Source organism: Ailuropoda melanoleuca, chromosome 9 (assembly GCF_002007445.2).
Source record: "Ailuropoda melanoleuca isolate Jingjing chromosome 9, ASM200744v2, whole genome shotgun sequence".
Taxonomy (NCBI): Eukaryota; Metazoa; Chordata; class Mammalia; order Carnivora; family Ursidae; genus Ailuropoda; species Ailuropoda melanoleuca.
Genome location: NC_048226.1, coordinates 69674893 through 69695246, shown reverse-complemented (window position 1 = coordinate 69695246; position 20354 = coordinate 69674893). Strand labels below are relative to the sequence as shown.

Sequence of the window (20354 nt, the reverse complement as noted above, 5' to 3'; positions counted from 1 at the left end):
GTTTAATTTTGATTAATTTCTTAGAGATGGCTTTAGACATTCATTTCAATAACTGCTACTTTGATTTATTTGTGTGAAGAAAATATTTTAGGTTCTAGTCTTAATTAAGAACCTTTTCTGAATTACTTATTTTTCTGACATTTAACTCAAAGCATTTTGGAATTTCAGTCCATAGAGTATGTGTGCTTTTTCCTAGTTTTTTTTTTTTTATTTAAGATTTTATTTATTTATTCGACAGAGATAGAGACAGCCAGTGAGAGAGGGAACACAGGGCGGGGGGAGTGGGAGAGGAAGAAGCAGGCTCATAGTGGAAGAGCCTGACGTGGGGCTCGATCCCATAACGCCGGGATTACGCCCTGAGCGGAAGGCAGACGCCTAACCGCTGTGCCACCCAGGCGCCCCTGCCTTTTCCTAGTTTTGACCACAATGCTTTTCAAAAGATTACTTGTATTTTATTTATTTAAGCCCTTATTATTTTACTCTTTAGGTTGCTACATGGGTGGATGAAACTTTAAGTTCTGTGGCTTCTAAATTAGAGCACACTGCACAGACTTACTCAGAACTTCAAGGTGAACGGATTGTGTCTTTACATTGCTGTGCCCTGTACACCTGTGCCCAGCTAGAGAACAATTTATATTGGTGGTGAGTATCACAGGGAGGGGGAATTCCTTATCAGTGAATGCTTTTAGGTGCATAGATAGGTGCTTTGAGTAGTGAAATACCAACATGAGAAGGCAGGTCAAAAGATAATGCTTTTTAGGGAGGGAAATTTCACTTTGGAGCAAAGTAATATTAGAAAAGAAAACACCTTAAAAAAAAGAAAACCTTATACAAGTAACACATAGTGACTATAATTATGGAATTTTACAAAAGTATAAAGTAGAAACAACACCTACTGTCCTACAACCTAAAGATAACTACTGTTAGCATTCAGGAATATTTAAATCTTATTTTCCTACATGTAAATGTGTACTTTGCTTTTACGTAATTGGAAGCATAGGCTATAAGGTATCTTTTCATGATTTTTTTCATTCAACGGTATTGCTTAAAATACAACTTTAAAGGTTATTTAAGTATTTTGTTGGATGAATATTTTGTGCCTTCCTTAATTATTCCTTTACTGTTAGGGATTTTAAATGTATTTTCTGTTGTGTTTTAAGGAGTTGGTAGTAAATTTGCATTGATAGAAATATAGGGGAATCTACTAATGAGATATAATTATTTGGAAGAATAATTTTGGGTGACCAATTTTCTGTAAATTTTAATCCCTAAAGGTTTAATAAAAATGGATCCAATTATGTATTAAACCTATGATCAAGTTATAATTAAGAATGAGTTGTACATGTTGATACTATTTGGAAGCAAAAATACTATTATATGTGTAATTTCAGATTTATTTAATAGGCTTTTTGCTTGCTTGACTAGTTTATACTTTTCCTTTTCAGGGGTGTAGTTCCTTTTAGTCAAAGGAAAAAAATGTTAGAGAAAGCTAGAGCAAAAAATAAAAAGCCCAAATCTAGTGCTGGTATTTCTTCGATGCCGAACATCACTGTTGGTACCCAGGTAAGTGATTAGAATGAAACCTGTCCTAAGGGACATTGTTTCTCTTCAAAATCGCTTTTTTCCCTGTTCGCAGTTTTACAAACGAATGTCATTTGAAGGAGCAGGTTCCGGTAGCATGTGCTCTTTATTCAGTAGTTGAGCAGAGAGATTTCTGCCCCAGTGTCAGTAGATTTCCATATGGGGCAAGGTTCCCAGATTTGCCTCATTTTAAGAATTACTCGGTACTTAAATGCAGAACGTGGAGCTCCTTACCTGAAACGTTTCTTCAGTTTGTCTGGGGGTACGGCCCAAGCACCATCGTGTTTCACAAACATCGCAGGTGATAAACAGCCAGGCAGTTTGAAAGATACTGCTCTTGGGGATGCTGTCAGCATAAGGCAGGAGGTATTGTCAGATCTCTGTTTCTACCAGTTTCTTTTTTTTGATTCCGAGATGGTTTTATGCTCCTATTTTATAGATGGGTAATTTTTCTGAGACCTCAGTGGACCAGAGTGTGGTCCGAGGACTTCTGCTGGCTTTTCCATTCTTTCAGGGAGTCTGCAGAGTCCTTTCTCTTCTGTTTACATATCTGTGTGAAGCTGAATTGTCTTCCTACACTTCAGTCAGACTAATGTATCACAACAGATGGAATGCAGACGCAAACATGGGAGTGTCTTCTGTTAAATCAGACATTAAGAGATTTGCAAAATTGTAAATAATGCCCCTTTTCTTGCTATTCTTTTTGAAAATGTTATATTTCATAAAATTATTTATTTTAACTGTTAAATATTTAAAAATTTCTCCATTTTAATTAATAATACATTAAAAACCAACTAGATAGGACCCAAATAAACGAAAGATTTTTGGGTCCTCAGTAATACTTAATAGGGAAAAAGGATTCTGAGACCAAAAGAGTTTGAGAACTGTTGTTACATTTCTCATTCATAGACTCTCTAGAAGTTTATCTTCAGGATAAAATTCGATGCCTATATTTATTACAGCAAATGCTGCAATAAATGTCTAAGGGTTTTAAAATCCCTATCACTTAGACAAATTTTAATTTTTTTTACACAATTTTTATTACACAGTGTGGTGCTAATTTTGTCATCTTGCACTTTCCTTCAATTGTTTTTTTTTTTTTTTTTTCCGGATCACAAGATGGTATTACTTATATTCCCTATGTCTTAAAAAAAATAGTCACCACTTTAGCTGTTACTTTTCTACAAAGCCCAGCTTGAATATACCCAATTTTCTTTGTGGCTTTTTTTTTTTTTTTTTTTTTTTTTTTTTGTGGGGGGGGGTCATATTCACGGTTGTCTTGTTCTGATTCCTTTCTTGGCCTCCCAGCTACGAAGTCTTCAGTGATTACCCACTGTTTTGAATAATATTGTTCAGCCTTCATTATTTATGTCAGTTACTTTGGGCAGATCTCTCTCAAGGAGCTCCTCTTTTCCTGTTTAGTCCAAATTCTGATTTCTGATGTTCTCAAAGTTTCTTGTTCACTGGACTCACATAATAGCAGGATATCCTAGCATTTGCCTTATTAGTTTGTAGGATGACGGTACTATAGGCAGGGAGGGTAGAAAAAATACTTTAAAGATGCATTGAAAAAAGTTTTAAACAAAATAGCTTCGCACTAAATCGCTGAGAGGTAGTGATGTATTAAAATATTTTGGTCGTAGGGGTGCCTGGGTGGCACAGCGGTTAAGCATCTGCCTTTGGCTCAGGGCGTGATCCCAGCGTTATGGGATCGAGCCCCACCAGGCTCTTCCGCTATGAGCCTGCTTCTTCCTCTCTCACTCCCCCTGCTTGTGTTCCCTCTCTCGCTGGCTGTCTCTGTCTCTGTCTCTGTCTCTGTCAAATAAATAAATAAAATTAAAAAAAAAATAAAATATTTTGGTCGTGAAGCTAAGGTTTTGTTTTAAAGCTGTAGGAAACTAGAGTTTAAAGATAGTCACAGTCACAGAACAAGGAAAGTGTCATTTGATAACTGTTGATCACTTAGAGTTTTCAGCTACACCTGCACTCTTGGATCATAATTGTTGCGAGTGATGTATTTAGCAGTTATTCATTTGCATGTCTTGCTATATGCTGGACCCTGAATACACATCTCCTTGTCTTTAAGGTGCATTTATTTTTTTTTATAAGAAAGCATTAATAAATAACCTATCTTCTAATATAATGTCTTAACACATTTCTCTTTATAGTATAAACTTTCCTTTTTTTTTTCTTTTAATGATTTTATTTATTTATTTGACAGAGAGCAAGTGAGCATAGGCAGAGAGAGAGGGAGAAGCAGACTCCCTGTTGATCAGGGAGCTGGATGCGGGGTTCAATCCCAGGACCCTGGGATGGGATCATGACCTGAGCTGAAGGCAGACACTTAACTTACTGAGCCACCCAGGCGCCCCCAAAATATAGACTTTCTTATTTAAGATTTTTATTTATTTGTTTGAGAGAGTGAGTGACAGAGAGCACAAGTGGGGAGAAGGGGCAGAGGGAGAGGGAGAAGCAGACTCTCCGCTGAGCAGGGAGCCTGACATGGGACTCGATCCCAGGACCCTGGGATCATGACCTGAGCTGAAGGCAGACCCTTAACCAACTGAGCCACCTGGGTGCCCTGTATCACCTTCTTCTATGTCACTTACGGTTAATTATAAACCACCAAACACATGATCTTCACATATGCCACTGTCAAGTACAACATAATCATTAGTTACTGGATGACTGAACAGAATGTTAGTAATACTGAGGTATTGGAGAAATCAAGAGATTTCCAGAAATAATGTTTGTCTCTCATTTGGAACTATTGTTGGTGTCTTTGACAGTGCCTCCTTGCAGGTTATTAGTTTCAGGGTATGACCTAAGGGTGCTTGTTGGCAGTGAGATGTTTTAGGTTATTCAGTCCTGAACTCAATTAACTTCTAACACTGATGTTAACATATTCTTTTTTAATGTAAGAAAAAACATATTATCCAATGAAGCGTTTGGTTTTTAGAAAACTGCAGTCTTCTGGGGGAAAGAAATACCCATAGAGATGAAATCATAGAGCCTGTATATACTATATAGCATCACGAATTAGGAAAGTAATTTCAAATTATAAGAAACCGACAAAAAGTGGTACTGTTTTGTTCACATTTTATTTTTTTAATGCCAACCTTTAAAAAAAGTTTCTTCTCTATTTCTGTTCTATTTCCTTACAGCGGAATCGTCAGGATATTTGTTGCATGAAATTTGTTTTGTTGCATGAAAAGTTATTTTTTAGCTAATGTGCTAAAATCATTATTGCTCCTTAATTTTGGGAACAAATTCTTGATGGAGACCTTTTTTGTTTTGGGGGGGTTTTGTTTTTGTTTTTTTGATGGAGACATTTAAGAATGCTTTTTTATCAGCATTATTGTTGGTATAAGACTTTTGGGAAAACCTAGGAAACAATACTTTCATGTATTATATTTTCATACATTTGAAGCAACTCTTCTAGTTTTAAAATTATGTCATTTTGATGGTGATTCTTCTTTTGTATGCTAGGTATGCTTAAGAAATAATCCTCTTTATCATGCTGGAGCAGTTGCATTTTCCATTAGTGCTGGCATTCCTAAAGTTGGTGTCTTAATGGAGTCAGTTTGGAATATGAATGATAGCTGTAGATTTCAACTTCGATCTCCTGAGAGCTTGAAAAGTATGGACAAAGCTAGCAAAACTACTGAAGCTAAGTAAGTACTATAATCTAATTATGGTTTTATAGCAGTTTCTAGTTTGCTCTGTATATGACGGGGCTAGTCAGGGCTGACTTAGAGGTGCACAGTGACATAGAAGAGTGCTCCCGTGGTGGGTCTCGTGAGGATGCCAAAGAGTTTGGACAGAATTGGTCAAACTAACTGTTTGCAGCTTGGTTACTATTTGTGTATTATAGTTCTTAATGTTCAGCAGGTGGAGTAGAGATGTAGGGATCTCCTTTGGTGTCTTTGTCTGTCATTAGAGTGTGTCCTTTGCCATTGTTGTGTGGCAGTAATAATGTTTTCAGCCTTACCTGTATCGGCCAACTTTGCCCTTCTCTCTCTATGTGAAATCATCTTAATTTCTACCTAATGTCTTATCTGCATCTTGATCCTTGGAAGGGTTTTACAAGTTAACATGCCAGGGAGGGAAATTCTATAAAGGATTTGTAAATATTGGGGTTGGAGGGATATGTGAACAGAAATACCACAGAATTGTCTGGAGCCCACACACACAGTCTGGCTTATTGTTTGGGAGCTGGATACTTAGATCTTGTTTAACTCTGGTACTTAGAAGCATCTACTTGTCTCTTAAAATATTGGTATGTAATGTAATTTGGTTATTATATGAACTTTAAAAACTTTAATAAAGTTTATAAATAACCTTTTTTCTTAATCTTACATAAAAATATGTGACCATTATAGAAACATGGATGAGTAATGTTATCATATTTCAGAAATAACATTTTAAATGTTATTATGTATTTCCTTTTTTAAAAAATGTACACAGGTGTTGAAAAGAGATGATGGGGATTGTACCATACATAGAGATTTTTAAAGTGCTGAAATTTTTTTGTTTGCTCAAATGAATGTAATGAATGTAAATTTGCTGTCTTTATCGCTACTATTCCTCTTAATGTTAAAGATGCAAATTGAAGTTCAGAAAACACAGGGATTACTGTTAAATAAATTAAAAAAATAATCTTAAAATAAACCAAAGCTATTGTAACTTCTGCCAAATTAAAGCTTCTTGCTTTGTGGTAGTGCTCTCTCTCTCTCTCCCTGCCTTGTTTTACAAAATAGGTTTATAGACTTCCTAATCACAGTGATTTTTATCCTAAAAATAAAAGTGACAAAAGACATTTTCATTATTTATGAAACTTTGTAAAGAATGGTTGAAATATTTTTGACGTGCACAAATATAAATGAGTTTAAAATAGAATATGCTATTGAGATCGTGTGATTTATGAAGTTTTTCATGTCTTCTTTGAAATTTGCCATCTTTATTAATTAACTTAGTAAAAGAGCTTAGTGAAATTAAATGTTAAGAACATAGTCATTTTCATGTGAACAGACTCTTCTTTGCTAAGTCATTGACGTGCATTCACTGTAAAGGCATGGTAGTGATGAGTCAGTATCGGCCCGTTCGCAGCATGGCGAGATTTGCAGAGCAGCCATGAACGAGTGTTCACGTGTGCTTGTACTCAGCGCTTTGCCAAGATGCTGGTGAAAATAATACTGGTTTTCTCTGGACTTTTTCTAAACTCGGGTGAAATTCCTGGTGGAGGTAATAGGAGACGAGTAGGTTAAGATGATGGCCCTGATTATAAAATATACCAGAATGATCTATATATAACACATTTCTTAGTAATAGGTGACTTTTCTGATTAAAAATTGACTTTTGCCTTTTAATGACTAAACATATTTATGTTTTTACTATCTGTAGAATATCGTGTAGTTGCTGACTGTAGGTATCTTCTTAGGTATGGTAAATGAAATAACTCAGTGCAAAGGGATAGTTTATTAATTCTGTAATTTCTCATTTTGGTTATAACAGATGATGGTTCATCACCAGGTGGTTCAAGAATAAATTTTTGTAAACCATTGTGAGTAGAGTTCCTTCTTTGAACTCTAAGAAATTAATGATCTAGTTGGCATTTTATTTATTTTCCACTACCATTTTCTTATGTCCAAGTCAGAGTTCACTGAAGTGTGAAACTTGTTTGCTCAAGAGGCTTAGGCTAAATTGAGTGTAGTTTTTGTTGTTATTCTGAGATAAGGCTTATCTGAGTCATTGTTCCATGTTGTTGATAGCTTTATGTGGTGTATTTTTCTTTTCTTTCTTTTAAAACATTCCTGAGAATTTGAAGTATGCACTGTGTACCTTTTTCGGTACCTTGAGTTCTAGAAATAGACCACTTTGTACAAGTTTTTAGTATTTCATTCCTGTACAAGAATAAACTTGAGTCTTAAAAATCATCTGACAAGTTCCTCATATTTCATTTTCCTAATAATGAGGAGAATCTTATTTCTAATCTCAGGCCTGAAAGTAAGCAGGAGCCAGTGAAAACAGAAATGGGTCCCCCACCGTCTCCAGCGTCCACGTGCAGTGATGCGTCCTCAATTGCCAGCAGTGCATCGATGCCATACAGTAAGTTTTATGTGTAGTGTACATTGGTCAAAATAAGGTGCCAGGCAGACAGCTGTGTTCAGTCTGTTTATGGTTTGAGGCAACTCATATACCATTTTTAATATCTTTTCATAGAAGTTGTATTTCTACCAGTTTGATTTTTTTGTGTGTGCATAGCTTTATTTAAATGAAAAAAATGGTATTTACAGTGTTGCTACTCCTGTTGTTTTTGAGAGTTAAGAGTGTTTTATAATTTGTAAAATGCTTCATAGTAATAGTGGGAAATAACTGCCACTAATTAGAATATCTGCCCACCTTTGTTGAGACTGTTTTTATTGTAAATTGGTTATGGTTCGGTCATAGTTTTTGCTCTGAATTTGTAGAATTCATGAACCTAGACTCATTATTGCACCTTGGATTTAAAGAGTTTTTTTCGAAAAGTCCTCAAAATAAATTTATTTTGTAATGTATTTGCTTTGCACCTGAGGAAACTGAAAGTTAGACTTTGAATAGTTATGTTATAGTTTTAAGAATAGCCTAACAGATCTTTTATTTTAAACCTTGGTCAGATAACTCTAATTTTAAGGGTTCAAAATAAGTTTTGTTATTTCTTCTTTGTGTTGTTTGCAGTAGTATTAATCTCACTAGGCATTAACAGATATGGTTATTTTTCACTATGAGGTCATTTGAAGTGGAAGTTGGTCATAAAACATCATAAAGCAGTAGTTCACAGAATTGTTATTTAGATATCAGTTATGTATCCCTTTACAGATGATCTTTTTTCATATATTTAGATGAAATCTATAAAGTCTTTTTTACATTTTCTTTTTGGTACTTACCATTTTGTTGTTGTCTAAGAACGACGACGGTCCACCCCTGCCCCGAAAGAGGAGGAAAAGGTGAACGAAGAGCAGTGGTCTCTTCGAGAAGTCGTTTTTGTGGAAGATGTTAAGAATGTTCCTGTTGGCAAGGTTTGTTCAAAATATCTAAGAATTAATTATTACCAGAATTAGAACAGTATCGTTATCCAAGAATTTATGGTTGGTGAGTGTTCAGCCCTTTCCTCAAAGCTGCTCCGTTCATCACTTTCAGTGAGCCCGTAGCCTGTTGCAGATATCTTCTCTGTCCCTGAAGATGCATAGATGACTCTGAGGCCTCTTCTTGAGCATTTATGGTGATATGTTGCTTTCTTTAAAAAGTGTTATTTTGGAATAATTTTAGATTTGCCAAAAAGTTGCAAAGAGATTATATATATATTTTTTGAGATTATATGTTACTTTTTGATACACTCCGTTCTTTGGAGCTATTAGACAGTTCTGAAGAAGAGATCATCTTCCATAACATTTAAAAACTTCCTTAACATTTAAAAGTCTTTGTTGTCTTCAAGTCACCTTCTAGTTTCTTTTCCCTTCTTTCTGGAGATGGTCTCACTTTCTAAGAAAACAAGTGGGTAGAGTCCATCAGCTGGAATGCCATTAATTTCGCCATTAATTTCACCTTTCCCTCCACACATACTGGAAAACAAAATGGATCTCTAGCTGAAGAATATCTGCAAAGTAAAGGTTTTTCTGATTGCTCATTTGTTTCTGAAGTTGATGGTCTTCCATTTGTACTTAAGGGGAAGAGTAGGTATGCCATCCCCTGTAGTTTACAAAGGCCTTTTTCACGCACTATTCCATTTGATTCTCAAAATAGAACTGTAGTTTATGGGCAGGTATTTCCTCTGAGAAGATCACACTGGCTCAACATCAGAAACAACAAGTAGCTGAGGTAGGACTCACGTACTCTGGTCTCAAGTCCTGTGCTTATCTTTCTGTGTATTGCTGACTCTCTACCTATGTTGTCCAAAACGGTAGCCACTAACTATATATGTGGCTAGTTAAATTTACTAAAATTAAATAACATAAAAAAGTCAGCTGTTCAGTCACGTTAGCCCCATTTCAGGTGCTCAGTAGCCACTTACGGCTAGTATCTACCATATTAGGCAGTGCAGATATAGAACATTGCCATCATCGTGAAAGTTCTTTCACACAGCAGGGCTCTGAACGAATAAAGAGGAAGGATGGGAGAATTTCAAGGGTTATACTTCATTTTTTCAGTTGATTGCTAAACATCTGCTGGCCGTAAGTGCTGGCTATGTGGGTCAGTTATGGTCTGGTAAGCCTCACATGCAGATATCAACAGCAAAGCTTTGGTGAGTCTGTTTAGGTTAATTTTTTTTTCAAGCTCAGATTAATTTTGTAACTTGGTGATCATTAAGAAAATATAAGAAAATAAATGCCTTCAACGTTAAATTAGTTCAATGGATATAATTTGCACATTAATTTCATATAAGTTGGTGTTAATACCCAGCATATTTGCCTATACTTCTAGGTGCTAAAAGTGGATGGTGCCTATGTTGCAGTAAAATTTCCAGGAACGTCCAGTAATACAAACTGTCAGAGCAGCTCTGGTTCAGATGCTGACCCTTCTTCTCTCCTGCAGGATTGTAGGTTACTTAGAATTGATGAACTGCAGGTAGGTGTAGAGGGATCACTCAGCAGGTGAATGTTGGGACTGACTACTTGAGTGTGTTACGGAGTTTGAGAGCAGGTTTCCTTTTGTGTCATGTAGGTTGTCAAAACTGGTGGAACACCAAAAGTTCCTGACTGTTTCCAGAGGACTCCTAAAAAGCTTTGTATACCTGAAAAAACAGAAATATTAGCAGTGAATGTGGATTCCAAAGGTAAAGATTTTGTAACTTTTTCAGCTCTCCTACTTTATATCCTATTAATACTTGTGTAGTAAATGGGTATAGGATAAAGTGGTTTGAGGTGTTTGGCAGTTTTTGTCCCTTGTGTGTAATGTTACAGAATGAAATGAATCTACATTTCAAATGTGACCAGAGATGTTGAAATTTGGTAGGCACTTATTAGAGATTACTAAAGATGTATAACATTTTTTTTACATTTATGTTTTCCGAAGGTGTGCATGCTGTTTTGAAGACTGGAAATTGGGTACGGTACTGTATCTTTGATCTTGCTACAGGAAAAGCAGAACAGGAGAACAATTTCCCTACAAGCAGCATTGCTTTCCTTGGTCAGAATGAGAGGAATGTAGCCATTTTCACTGCTGGACAGGTATGGAGGCTTATTTTTGCTTTCGAAAACTGATAGGACAACGTTGACATTTTTGTAAAGCCTAGGGTTGAACTCTGATATGCTTGTAATTAAACTATTGAAGAATTTAGACTGTCAAGCACAATTAATACTGGATTTCTTATTTGATCCATATAAACTATAATCTAGGGGCACCTGGGTAGCTCAGTTGGTTAAGCATCTGCCTTTAGCTCAGGTCATGATCCTGGGGTCCTGGGATTGAGCCGTGCATCGGGCTCCCTGCTCAGTGGGGAGTATGCTTCTCCCTCTCCCTCTGCTGCTCCCCCTGCTTGTGTGCACTCTCTGTCAGGTAAATAAAATCCTAAAAAAAAAAAAAGAAAGAAAGAAAGAAATAGTATTATATAAAAGTATATGTATATATACATATATACACATACACACATACACTAATCTAATTGAAAATCTAATTTGAATCTAATTTGAAAATAAATATACCTGTTGTAAAAATCAAAATCAAAGCGTTTTTGATTGGGAGCCAAATTTTATTATTTCCCCTCTGTTATAGGAGTCTCCTATTATTCTTCGAGATGGAAATGGTACTATCTACCCAATGGCCAAAGATTGCATGGGAGGAATAAGGGATCCTGACTGGCTTGATCTTCCACCTATTAGTAGTCTTGGAATGGGTGTACATTCTTTAATAAATCTTCCTGCCAATTCAACAATCAAAAAGAAAGCTGCTATTATCATCATGGCTGTAGAGGTAACTTGACTTTTGAAACTATGTGGCATTTTAATTCACAGGATACTGCTAGAGTCTGGGGAAAACAATCTTGAGTAGATTATTTGTTAACCCTCGTTGTAGGTGGTAGTAGTCTCTTAGGACAAGAGAGATGAGTGAACGGAAGATGACAGTGTAAGTGTTTAAGGCATGCACAGTATTGTAGGAGCACAAAGGGGTGGGATATAAATCAGACTGTGACTGGAGAGAAGGCTTCTCTGAGGAGGTGATGCATGAACACAGCTTTGAATAGTCAGATAGGAGTGTCCTAGACAACAACTGAAGGTGGGAGGTGTTATCCCAAGCACCAAGAACAGCCTCTGTGAATCTCAATATGTTGGGAGACCGTGTACATTCTGTTGATATAACCAGAAGATAAGGCTCATATGGGTCAGTGAGTAACAAGTTGCCAAGTCTGGAGAAAGGCACTAGGGTACCTTGTGTGCTAACCTGAGGGGTATGAGCTTTCCCCTGAAAGTCGAGAGGAGAAGGATTTTAAACTGCCTTTTTAAAAGAAGTAGAGACCAGATAAAAAGGCTTGTGAAGTTATCCAGGTTAGAAACAAAGTAAGCTTGAACTCTTGGAAATGAGGAAGAGGGGTGGATTCAAGAGATCTTAAGGAAGTAGAAGCTTTAAAGCTTGGTGCTGGTCATCAGCAGTAAGTGACAGGAAGGAGTTACAAAGCTTCTGATATCGGTGTGGTTGTGGGGAGAGGAAAAAATAGGAGGGACAGAAGGGATGAGGGAAGAGGCTGAGTTTAGTTTTGAACATGTTACATCGATGAGGTGTGTGTTAGATGAAGAGGCAGTACCACCAGAACTTACTGGAGCAATTTGAGCAGTTTGACTTGATTTGACTTACTTTTTCAAAGGATCACTGTTAACCTGCCGAGACTACTAGGGGACAGTTTGGAAGTTGGGAGGCCTGTGAGGGGGCTATTCAAGCGGTCCAGCTGGGAGGGGATGGTGGCTTGGCCCAGGAGGTGGAGTTATGAAGGAGAAGGGGTTTAATTCTAGGTATACTAGCTGTGGTTGTTGGTAGAGCCAACAGGATTTGCTTATTATGGCACAATATGGGTGTCAAATAGAGGAAGCAAGAGGGCCAAAGGTTTTGGAGGAATGAAGTTGGCATTTATGGAGATGGAGACTAGGGATGGAGCAGGTTGAGGAGGGAGGGGCAGACAGCAGGAGTTTGGTTTTAGACACACAGAGTTTAAGGTGACTATCAGATATCCAAGAGGAGGTGGTAAATAGAAAGTTAGATCTGTTAAGTCTGAAGACCCAGAGCAAGATGGAGAATTAGGAGCTGACAGTACATCTTTGATATTTAGAGGAATTACACTGAAGGAGATTATCAAGGTTATGGAGAAGAAATGAGGCGTAAGGACTGAGCCATGAGAATAGTATCAACATTTAAGTGGCCAGGGAGATAAAAGAGGAACCTGCATAAGAGACTGAAAAGGAGCAGCATCCACAGGGGTTGGAGGAAAACTAGAATGAGTGTTGTCTTGGAAGCCAGGTGACAGGTATGTGTCAAGCAGGGTGCAGTGTGTCAACCATGTCCAGTGATGCTGTAGGGCAAACAAGGCAAGTGCTGAATGTGACTGGGGATTTGGCTCCATCTGGGTCATTCTTGACAACGGGGATGAAAGCCTGATTAGAGTGGGCCAAGGAGAAAATAGACAGCTCTTGTGAGGAGATTTTCTATAAAGAATGGAAATAGAACTTGGTATGGGGGCTTATTTACCCTCCATTAGGTTGGAGGTGAAAGCAAACTTCTTAGAATTGCATCCAAAATAGTCTGAATCTCAGTACTCCTGAGAGCTGCCTATAAGCTTGTTATTTAGAGACTCAGTGCTCATATTGTTGGTTTAGTTTTGATTATAACCTATTAGACTAGAGGTTCCAAACTGGTAGGGGTGTGGTTAAGGAGGTGGCTGTGGCCTGAACTTGGCCCCTAGAAATAACCTTCATGTCATTTTAAAATTCTTGATTGGTTGCCAACATTTAAAAACCACAGGATTTTTCTTTAAAATCCAGATTTTCAGTTGTTCTTAAAAATGGGAAGATCTGGAAACACTGGGCCATCATAAAGCCATTAGCGTGCCCCCTTTAGAGGCTGTATGTGGTCTCCAGTTTATCGCGGTTCCCAATACTTAATTGCTCTGAATGTTGCCCTTTATTTATGGTACAGTTTGTGTTCTCTCTTTACCCCCAGCCTCCTCCATTATTTGTATTACTTCAGATGCTTCTGTAGGTATTTGATTCTGTGACCTCTGCATTTTGTCAGCATCTCAGGGGTAAAGATAAAATGTGTCATGATCCCATGGGTAGGGATAAAGTGTGCCACCATTTATCTTTGTACCTCCGAAAGTTGGGCTTGGTGCACAGTAGACGGCAAAAAATATTTCACTTGAATTCACTCTGCCTTTTGTTATAAGAGTAGGTGACGAATATAGTGACATATAGTGATGCAGAATAAACTCTTTGCTTGTAACACAGTAAGTGTGGTATTGGTAACTCTCAGGGTGAGAGCCCATGGAGAGCAGGTTGGAGATGAGAGTTCCCTGGAGCTGCTTCCAACTGGCTGACTGGCTGATTGCTTGAAAACCTTTTATGTCACAGAGTATGCAGCAGAATATCTTGACTTTACTTTAAATAGTAATGTGCTTTTTATTCTTTGGAGAGCCTTTGACATATTCTCTCAACATATGAATTGTTCCACATATGTTGCTGGACTTTGGAAAGTTTAATCTTATGTGTTCTGCCTCATACTCTTGAACTAGAGCTTAAAATGTATGCTCTCACCTCAGTGTTTTAGTGCCACAGTCAAAATGGCCTGTCTCCCATGGGGCAGGTACTGAAAATAGTTTTTTAACTGTATTTTTTGTCCTTCCTCCCCCACCAACCCCCACTTTTACCTTTCTTCCTCTCCATAAGATTGGGGGAAGGGGATAGATCATTTAAATAGTTTGGGGGAGAGGTGATAAAGTTGTTCAAATACATCTTTCTTCTTCCCTTTGTATTCCACACACTCTTTTCCCAGTTCTTAATTTTAGTTAAAATGAACAAATTTATGCATTTTCCAAAACTAATGCTTTATATTTAGTCCATTAAAATCTCTTAACTACAGTGTTAATTCTGGAAGGAGTACATTTCAACTCCTTGATTTATTCATGCTGTGTCTTAGTCTGTTCAGGTTGCTATAGATTAGACTGGCTTATAAACAACAGAAATTTCTTAGAGTTCTGGAGGCTGGAAGTCCAAGATCAAGGTGTGGGCAGATTTGGTGTCTGGTGGGGGCCATTTATTTTTTCATAGATAGCCATGTATTCTCATTTGGTGGGAGGGGGAGAACTCTGGTCTCTTCCATCCCTTTTAAGGGCACTAATCCCACCCACGAAGGCACCACCCTCATGACTTAATTACTTCTCAGAGGCCCCACCTCCAAATACCATTACACTGGAGATTAGCTTTCAACATACGAATTTTGGGGGCCATAGATACTCAGTCTATAGCATGCTGTTTCTCAGGTAGTTCTTGAAATGTTCTTATAAATTACTAGTATTACCATGTCTTTGACAATGAAGTACATTAGTTGTCACCTCTGAGGCATTCCATCTGCATCTGTCGTGATTTCTGGGGGACTTGAAGGTTTTGGTTTTCACGTACCACATATGATAGAACCTTCATGAGCATAAGAGGGTGTGAGTAAGCCTATATAAAATATATACTCTTTGCCTAATTGATTAACAATATTAATAGAATTCTAATTCATTAGTTACATAAGATCTAATATAAACCAGGAGTTGGCAGACTGAACTGCAGGCCGGATCCAGTCACCGTCATTCATTTGTGTATTGTATATGGTGGCTTTCCTGCCGCAGCCAGAGATAAGTTAGTTGCAAAAGCTGAAAATATTTACTGGTCCTTTACAGAAAATTTATCCACCCTTTTCTGTTCCTGTCAGTTATATACTGTGCTTAAAGGGTACCCTTAATTTTAACTCCTTTAACAGGCTACCTTGTCTCCACTTACTTTCAGAGCTGATTATATTATTGTGTGAAAGATAAAATGAGGAATTTTTGGCATGTGTAATGTGCTATTCAAATTCATTGAAGTTTTTTCCCTAATTTGTCTGAGCACAGAAACAAACTTTAATGCAGCACATTCTACGCTGTGACTATGAGGCCTGTCGACAGTATCTCATGAATCTTGAGCAAGCGGTTGTTTTAGAGCAGAATCTACAGATGCTACAGACATTCATCGGCCACAGATGTGACGGAAACCGAAATATTTTGCATGCTTGTGTATCAGTTTGTTTTCCAACCAGCAATAAGGAAACTAAAGAAGAAGAGGGTGAGAATAAGAACTATAACAAGGTTTTAAAAGGAATTTTAGGCAGTTTTGAAAATATAACAACTATTAAAGGAAAGAAAAGGAAATCACTGTGAAGAATTTGTGTGTACTTTTTCTTTGTTTTGTAAAACCTAGAAGTTTCGACATTCATAGGAGGTAAAGATGTGTGTCCTCTTGTTAGGATGAGTATGTAACATAAGCAGATAACTTTTTATCAGTGTGTTTTGTTGTTTTGAGTTCTGTTATCTGATACATACAAACTATATGTGTAATGCTTAATGAGATTTACTGATTTTGTAATAGCAGATGACTTTTATGACCATGAGAATTATTTAGCTAGTTAAAGCAAGTTATACTGAAGCAACTTTTATCCCAATTTTCAGAATGTAGAGGAAAAAACCACCTAGTGAGTTATGAGATGTTTTGGGAAAAATAAGCTTCTTTGTCCTAAACGTTTTAAATGGTTAAATGAAGGGGAAATCTGCAAGCCTAAGTGCAATTATGTGGTTCATAATGTTTTTCCCCATTCTAAATTCCACCAATGATACACTATGGTAGCTAGTAGTGGTTTTGCAGGTTTCTTTTTTCTTTTTCTTTTTTCCTTCCCTTCCCCTTCCCCTTACCCCTTCCCCTACCCCTTCTCCTTTCCCTTCCCTTCCCTTCCCTTCCCTTCCCTTCCCTTCCCTTCCCTTCCCTTCCCTTCCTTTTTCCTCTTCTCTTCTCTTCTCTTCTCTTCTCTTCTCTTCTCTTCTCTTCTCTTCTCTTCTCTCTCCTTTTTTCTTTTCTTTTCCTTTTCCTTTTTCTTTTTGGTTTGTAGGTTTCTAACCTTTATTTCCTTATCATTAAAGAAGGATAAGTAGTATATAAGCCAAGACTGAGGTACTGAGTTGTGGGTGGTCTTCTTCCTTGGTAGTGAAAGCTGATTTCAGTCTATTTATAAATAATCTTATTTTTTAACCTTTGGGGGTTGAAAAGTAAGGCAGAATAAGGAAATAATTCACATATTAAAGGCCATAGTTAAATCTATCTTAAGTGTCTGTTGCTCCAAGGAGGAACAAATTAAGCTATTCATTATCTCGTATGTGAATTAGAGTACTAAAATACATAGCAGGGGCGCCTGGGTGGCACAGCGGTTAAGCGTCTGCCTTCGGCTCAGGGTGTGATCCCAGTGTTGTGGGATCGAGCCCCACATCAGGCTCCTCTGCTGTGAGCCTGCTTCTTCCCCTCCCACTCCCCCTGCTTGTGTTCCCTCACTCGCTGGCTGTCTCTATCTCTGTCGAATAAATAAATAAAATCTTTAAAAAAAAAAAAATAAAATAAAATACATAGCAGTTAGCATTTAATGGCCTGTACATACTTAATCTCTTAGTTATTTTTGAAGTTTAAATTGATCCTAATTTCTTCTCTTATGTTTCAGAAGCAGAGCGCTCTGAAAGAAATACATTTGCAGAAAGGCTTTCTGCTGTTGAGGCCATTGCAAATGCAATATCAGTTGTATCAAGTAATGGCCCAGGTAATCGGGCTGGATCATCAAGTAGTCGAAGGTAATGTGATTTTTACCAGGAAAGTTTAATTGGCGGAAACAGAATCCAAATACAGAAAAATGTATCTCTTACCTATCATATGCATGAATTGGTGGGTCCTTTTGCTTTGTTTTTGTTCCTTCCAGTATCACCCTGGGAAAAGATCTGATAATATCTAATAGGGTTTTAAGCGTAGAACAGTAGGATCTAGGATGCTTTAAAAATTTGAGATAATTTAGACCAGTAGTTCAACCTTGATTCTTTGAATGTGTTTTAAGTTTATCATTCTTGTTTCCTAGGAAGTTATTTTCTTTAGTTGGAGAACAAGTAATAACAGTAATCGAAAGAACTTCAATCTTTTATTTTCAGATTACAATTATTTAAGGTCAATTTCTCAGATGTATTAATGATCTGGGAAGAAGTGAAAGGCTGGTGTGTATTGTGAATGTTGGTATTTTAAATTTTCAGGCTCTCTGGGTTGCGGGATGGACAAACCTTAATAAAACATAAAACATTACTAGGTGTTTGAATAGATGAAGAATATAAAGAATTCAGGATATAGTTGTTTTGTTTTTGGTTTTTTTTTTGTTTTTGTTTTTGTTTTTTTTCTGAAGGAAAAAGCACGTTTATATTAGACACGAGAGCCAGAGTTCTTGGACACTTGACAGAGATCATTGACGGAAGCACTGCTCACTGTGCTGTGATAGGTTGTAAAGTCTACTTAAAATGAAGACTCTCTTTGCCTATTTTCTGTTTCATATCCAGCTTTCCCTTTAAAAATGATTCTTCTAAAATCGATAGCTTCCCAGGTTCAAAAATGTCCTGAAGTGAGGTTTATCACAAACTATTTATGGGTGACCAAATTATAATTTAAAACAGTACAAAGACCTTATGTAGACTATACAAAATGGAAATTATCACCAGCTTATTTGTTTAGGACTACACTAGGCAGACAAAATGTTTGGTCTAAAATGGAAAACAACTTAAATTCTTCATGAAGAAATTAGTTTCTGAATTATTTCAGGTATTTCATTTCCTCAGGGAAAATACAGGTGCAGATCAAGTTGGACTCTGATATGGTTGGTCCAATGCCAGTGCTGCCATCTTTTTTTCATGTAAGGATTATTTTGAAGGCAAAGACTAAAAGGAGCTTCAAGAGTGGGTGATGTGTTGCTCACAGAAATAATTTGCAGAGTAAGCTCCTTTGAGGCATTTGCCGAAGATTTCACTGCAGTGCTCTTAACCAGTTCAAACTCAGGGCTGCCGGTTGAACAGATGAAAGCACAGGAGTCTTATTATCCACGCCGGGCAGTAGGAAGTCCACAGACTCTGCTTCATTGAAGTGAAACCCTCCTCTAGCCTACAATGGATTTTCTAGGCGATGCCCCTTGATGAGTATGCAGGCTGGGATTCATGAGCTGTAAGCTCAAAACTGATGCAGTTTCAATATTGAATGGAGTACTGTTAAATGTCTTCAGATGATGATTTGACTCAGAAGTTTTGTTATGTGACTCATAGTTCCTGAGTACAAAGGGCAGATTTAGTGGAAAGCTTGATTGATGCATCTGATTGCAGGTGTATGTACTCTAGAGATTGTTAATCTGGAAGACACATGACCTTCGCTTTTTTGTCACAGTGGTATGTTTGAACATGACTGGATTCTAAGGCTTCTGTAGCATGGATATAACGTGCTTACAAAGAGGAAATTACATCATCCTTGAATTCTTCCATATTGTCAGAAAATACGATGACTCCAGGCAAGCCTTTACGAAGAAATGTCAAAACTCTGAATCTTAGCAGCCAAGGTGGTATCTCCTCAGTATTGTCCTCAGCCACTGAGGATACAGGTGAATCTTCATGAATTGTGTACAACATCTTGAAGAATAATTTTCTTTTTTTTGTTTTTTGTTTTTTGTTTTTAAAGAATCTATATGAGGAGCTGGGCATTGTACTTAAAAATGTTCCCAAGACCTAATGAAGAAAAGTGGTTAAGGACAATTTTTTAAAATGACAAAGGAATGACCCCCTCATTTAATATTGAATTGACTACATCACAACAACAGAGTTGGGAGTTTGCAAGTTCAAGATGAGACTATGGTCTCAATTTATCTTCATTTTATTCTTAGCCTACTCTAAGCTAGAGGTTGGAGAATAGCCCACATGTTTTCTTTGTCCTGTGCACTGTTAAAAATTTTTTTCTTTAAAAATTTGAATGCCTTTAGATAAGCATGTATACCTCTAGTTTGCCATTACTCCCTACTTCTTAGACCTGACTGCCCTTTCCTCAGTTGATACTGCCTTCTGGGCCCTGTAGGCATTGAGTTTGTGACCCTGATGTAAGCATTCTTCTTAATAGGCCCCAAACATGCATTTATTTTCAGGTTATTTGCAGTGCCTCCCACTTAATTGCTGATTTTCTCTTTCTCTCTCTCTCTCTCTCTCTGTGTTTTGAGTAAGACACACTGGGATACCAAGTGTCTGTGTTGAGCTTAATTAAGATTATTTAGGAATATCACAGTGTGAACAGTCACCCTGGTGTGTGCTGTTACCTGGTAAGGAGCCTGCCTTTCTCTCTGGATGAGGTCTTCGGACAGAGAAGTGACCTCGACTGAAAGAATCCCTGTGCCTTGCTCCCTTCCATATTCTAAAAACTCTTAAACTCAGATTTCTAAATTGGGAGAGGGAAGACATCGATACCATAAAAATATTAACTGTAGGTATTTTTTGATAGTGTATACTATAATAATGAATATATTATTTGAGACATTAAAATTTACTTTGCAGAATCCTTCCAAAGAATGTTTCTCTTCCCAAAGGTACATCATCATACATAAGCTTTATAAAATAGATATGTTCCTGAAAGTAGCCTCTAAAAGAAGTTTTGTAAAAGCTTTTAAAAAAATTCCTTATAAAATGGAAAGTGTAT

The 20354-nt window shown here is 37.2% G+C and overlaps 1 protein-coding gene across 1 annotated transcript in view; it reads left to right on the top strand.

The window, feature by feature from the left end:
- UBR5 (ubiquitin protein ligase E3 component n-recognin 5) overlaps positions 1-20354 on the top strand; it is a 137155-nt gene that overhangs the window by 61301 nt on the left and 55500 nt on the right. Inside the window, exons 14-24 of the mRNA XM_034668516.1 lie at positions 488-642; positions 1446-1563; positions 5071-5255; positions 7580-7689; positions 8527-8639; positions 10042-10185; positions 10282-10393; positions 10633-10787; positions 11332-11529; positions 15695-15905; positions 17323-17449. Coding sequence (XP_034524407.1) covers positions 488-642; positions 1446-1563; positions 5071-5255; positions 7580-7689; positions 8527-8639; positions 10042-10185; positions 10282-10393; positions 10633-10787; positions 11332-11529; positions 15695-15905; positions 17323-17449 — 1628 coding nt within the window. The remainder of the gene's footprint in view (positions 1-487; positions 643-1445; positions 1564-5070; positions 5256-7579; positions 7690-8526; positions 8640-10041; positions 10186-10281; positions 10394-10632; positions 10788-11331; positions 11530-15694; positions 15906-17322; positions 17450-20354) is intronic.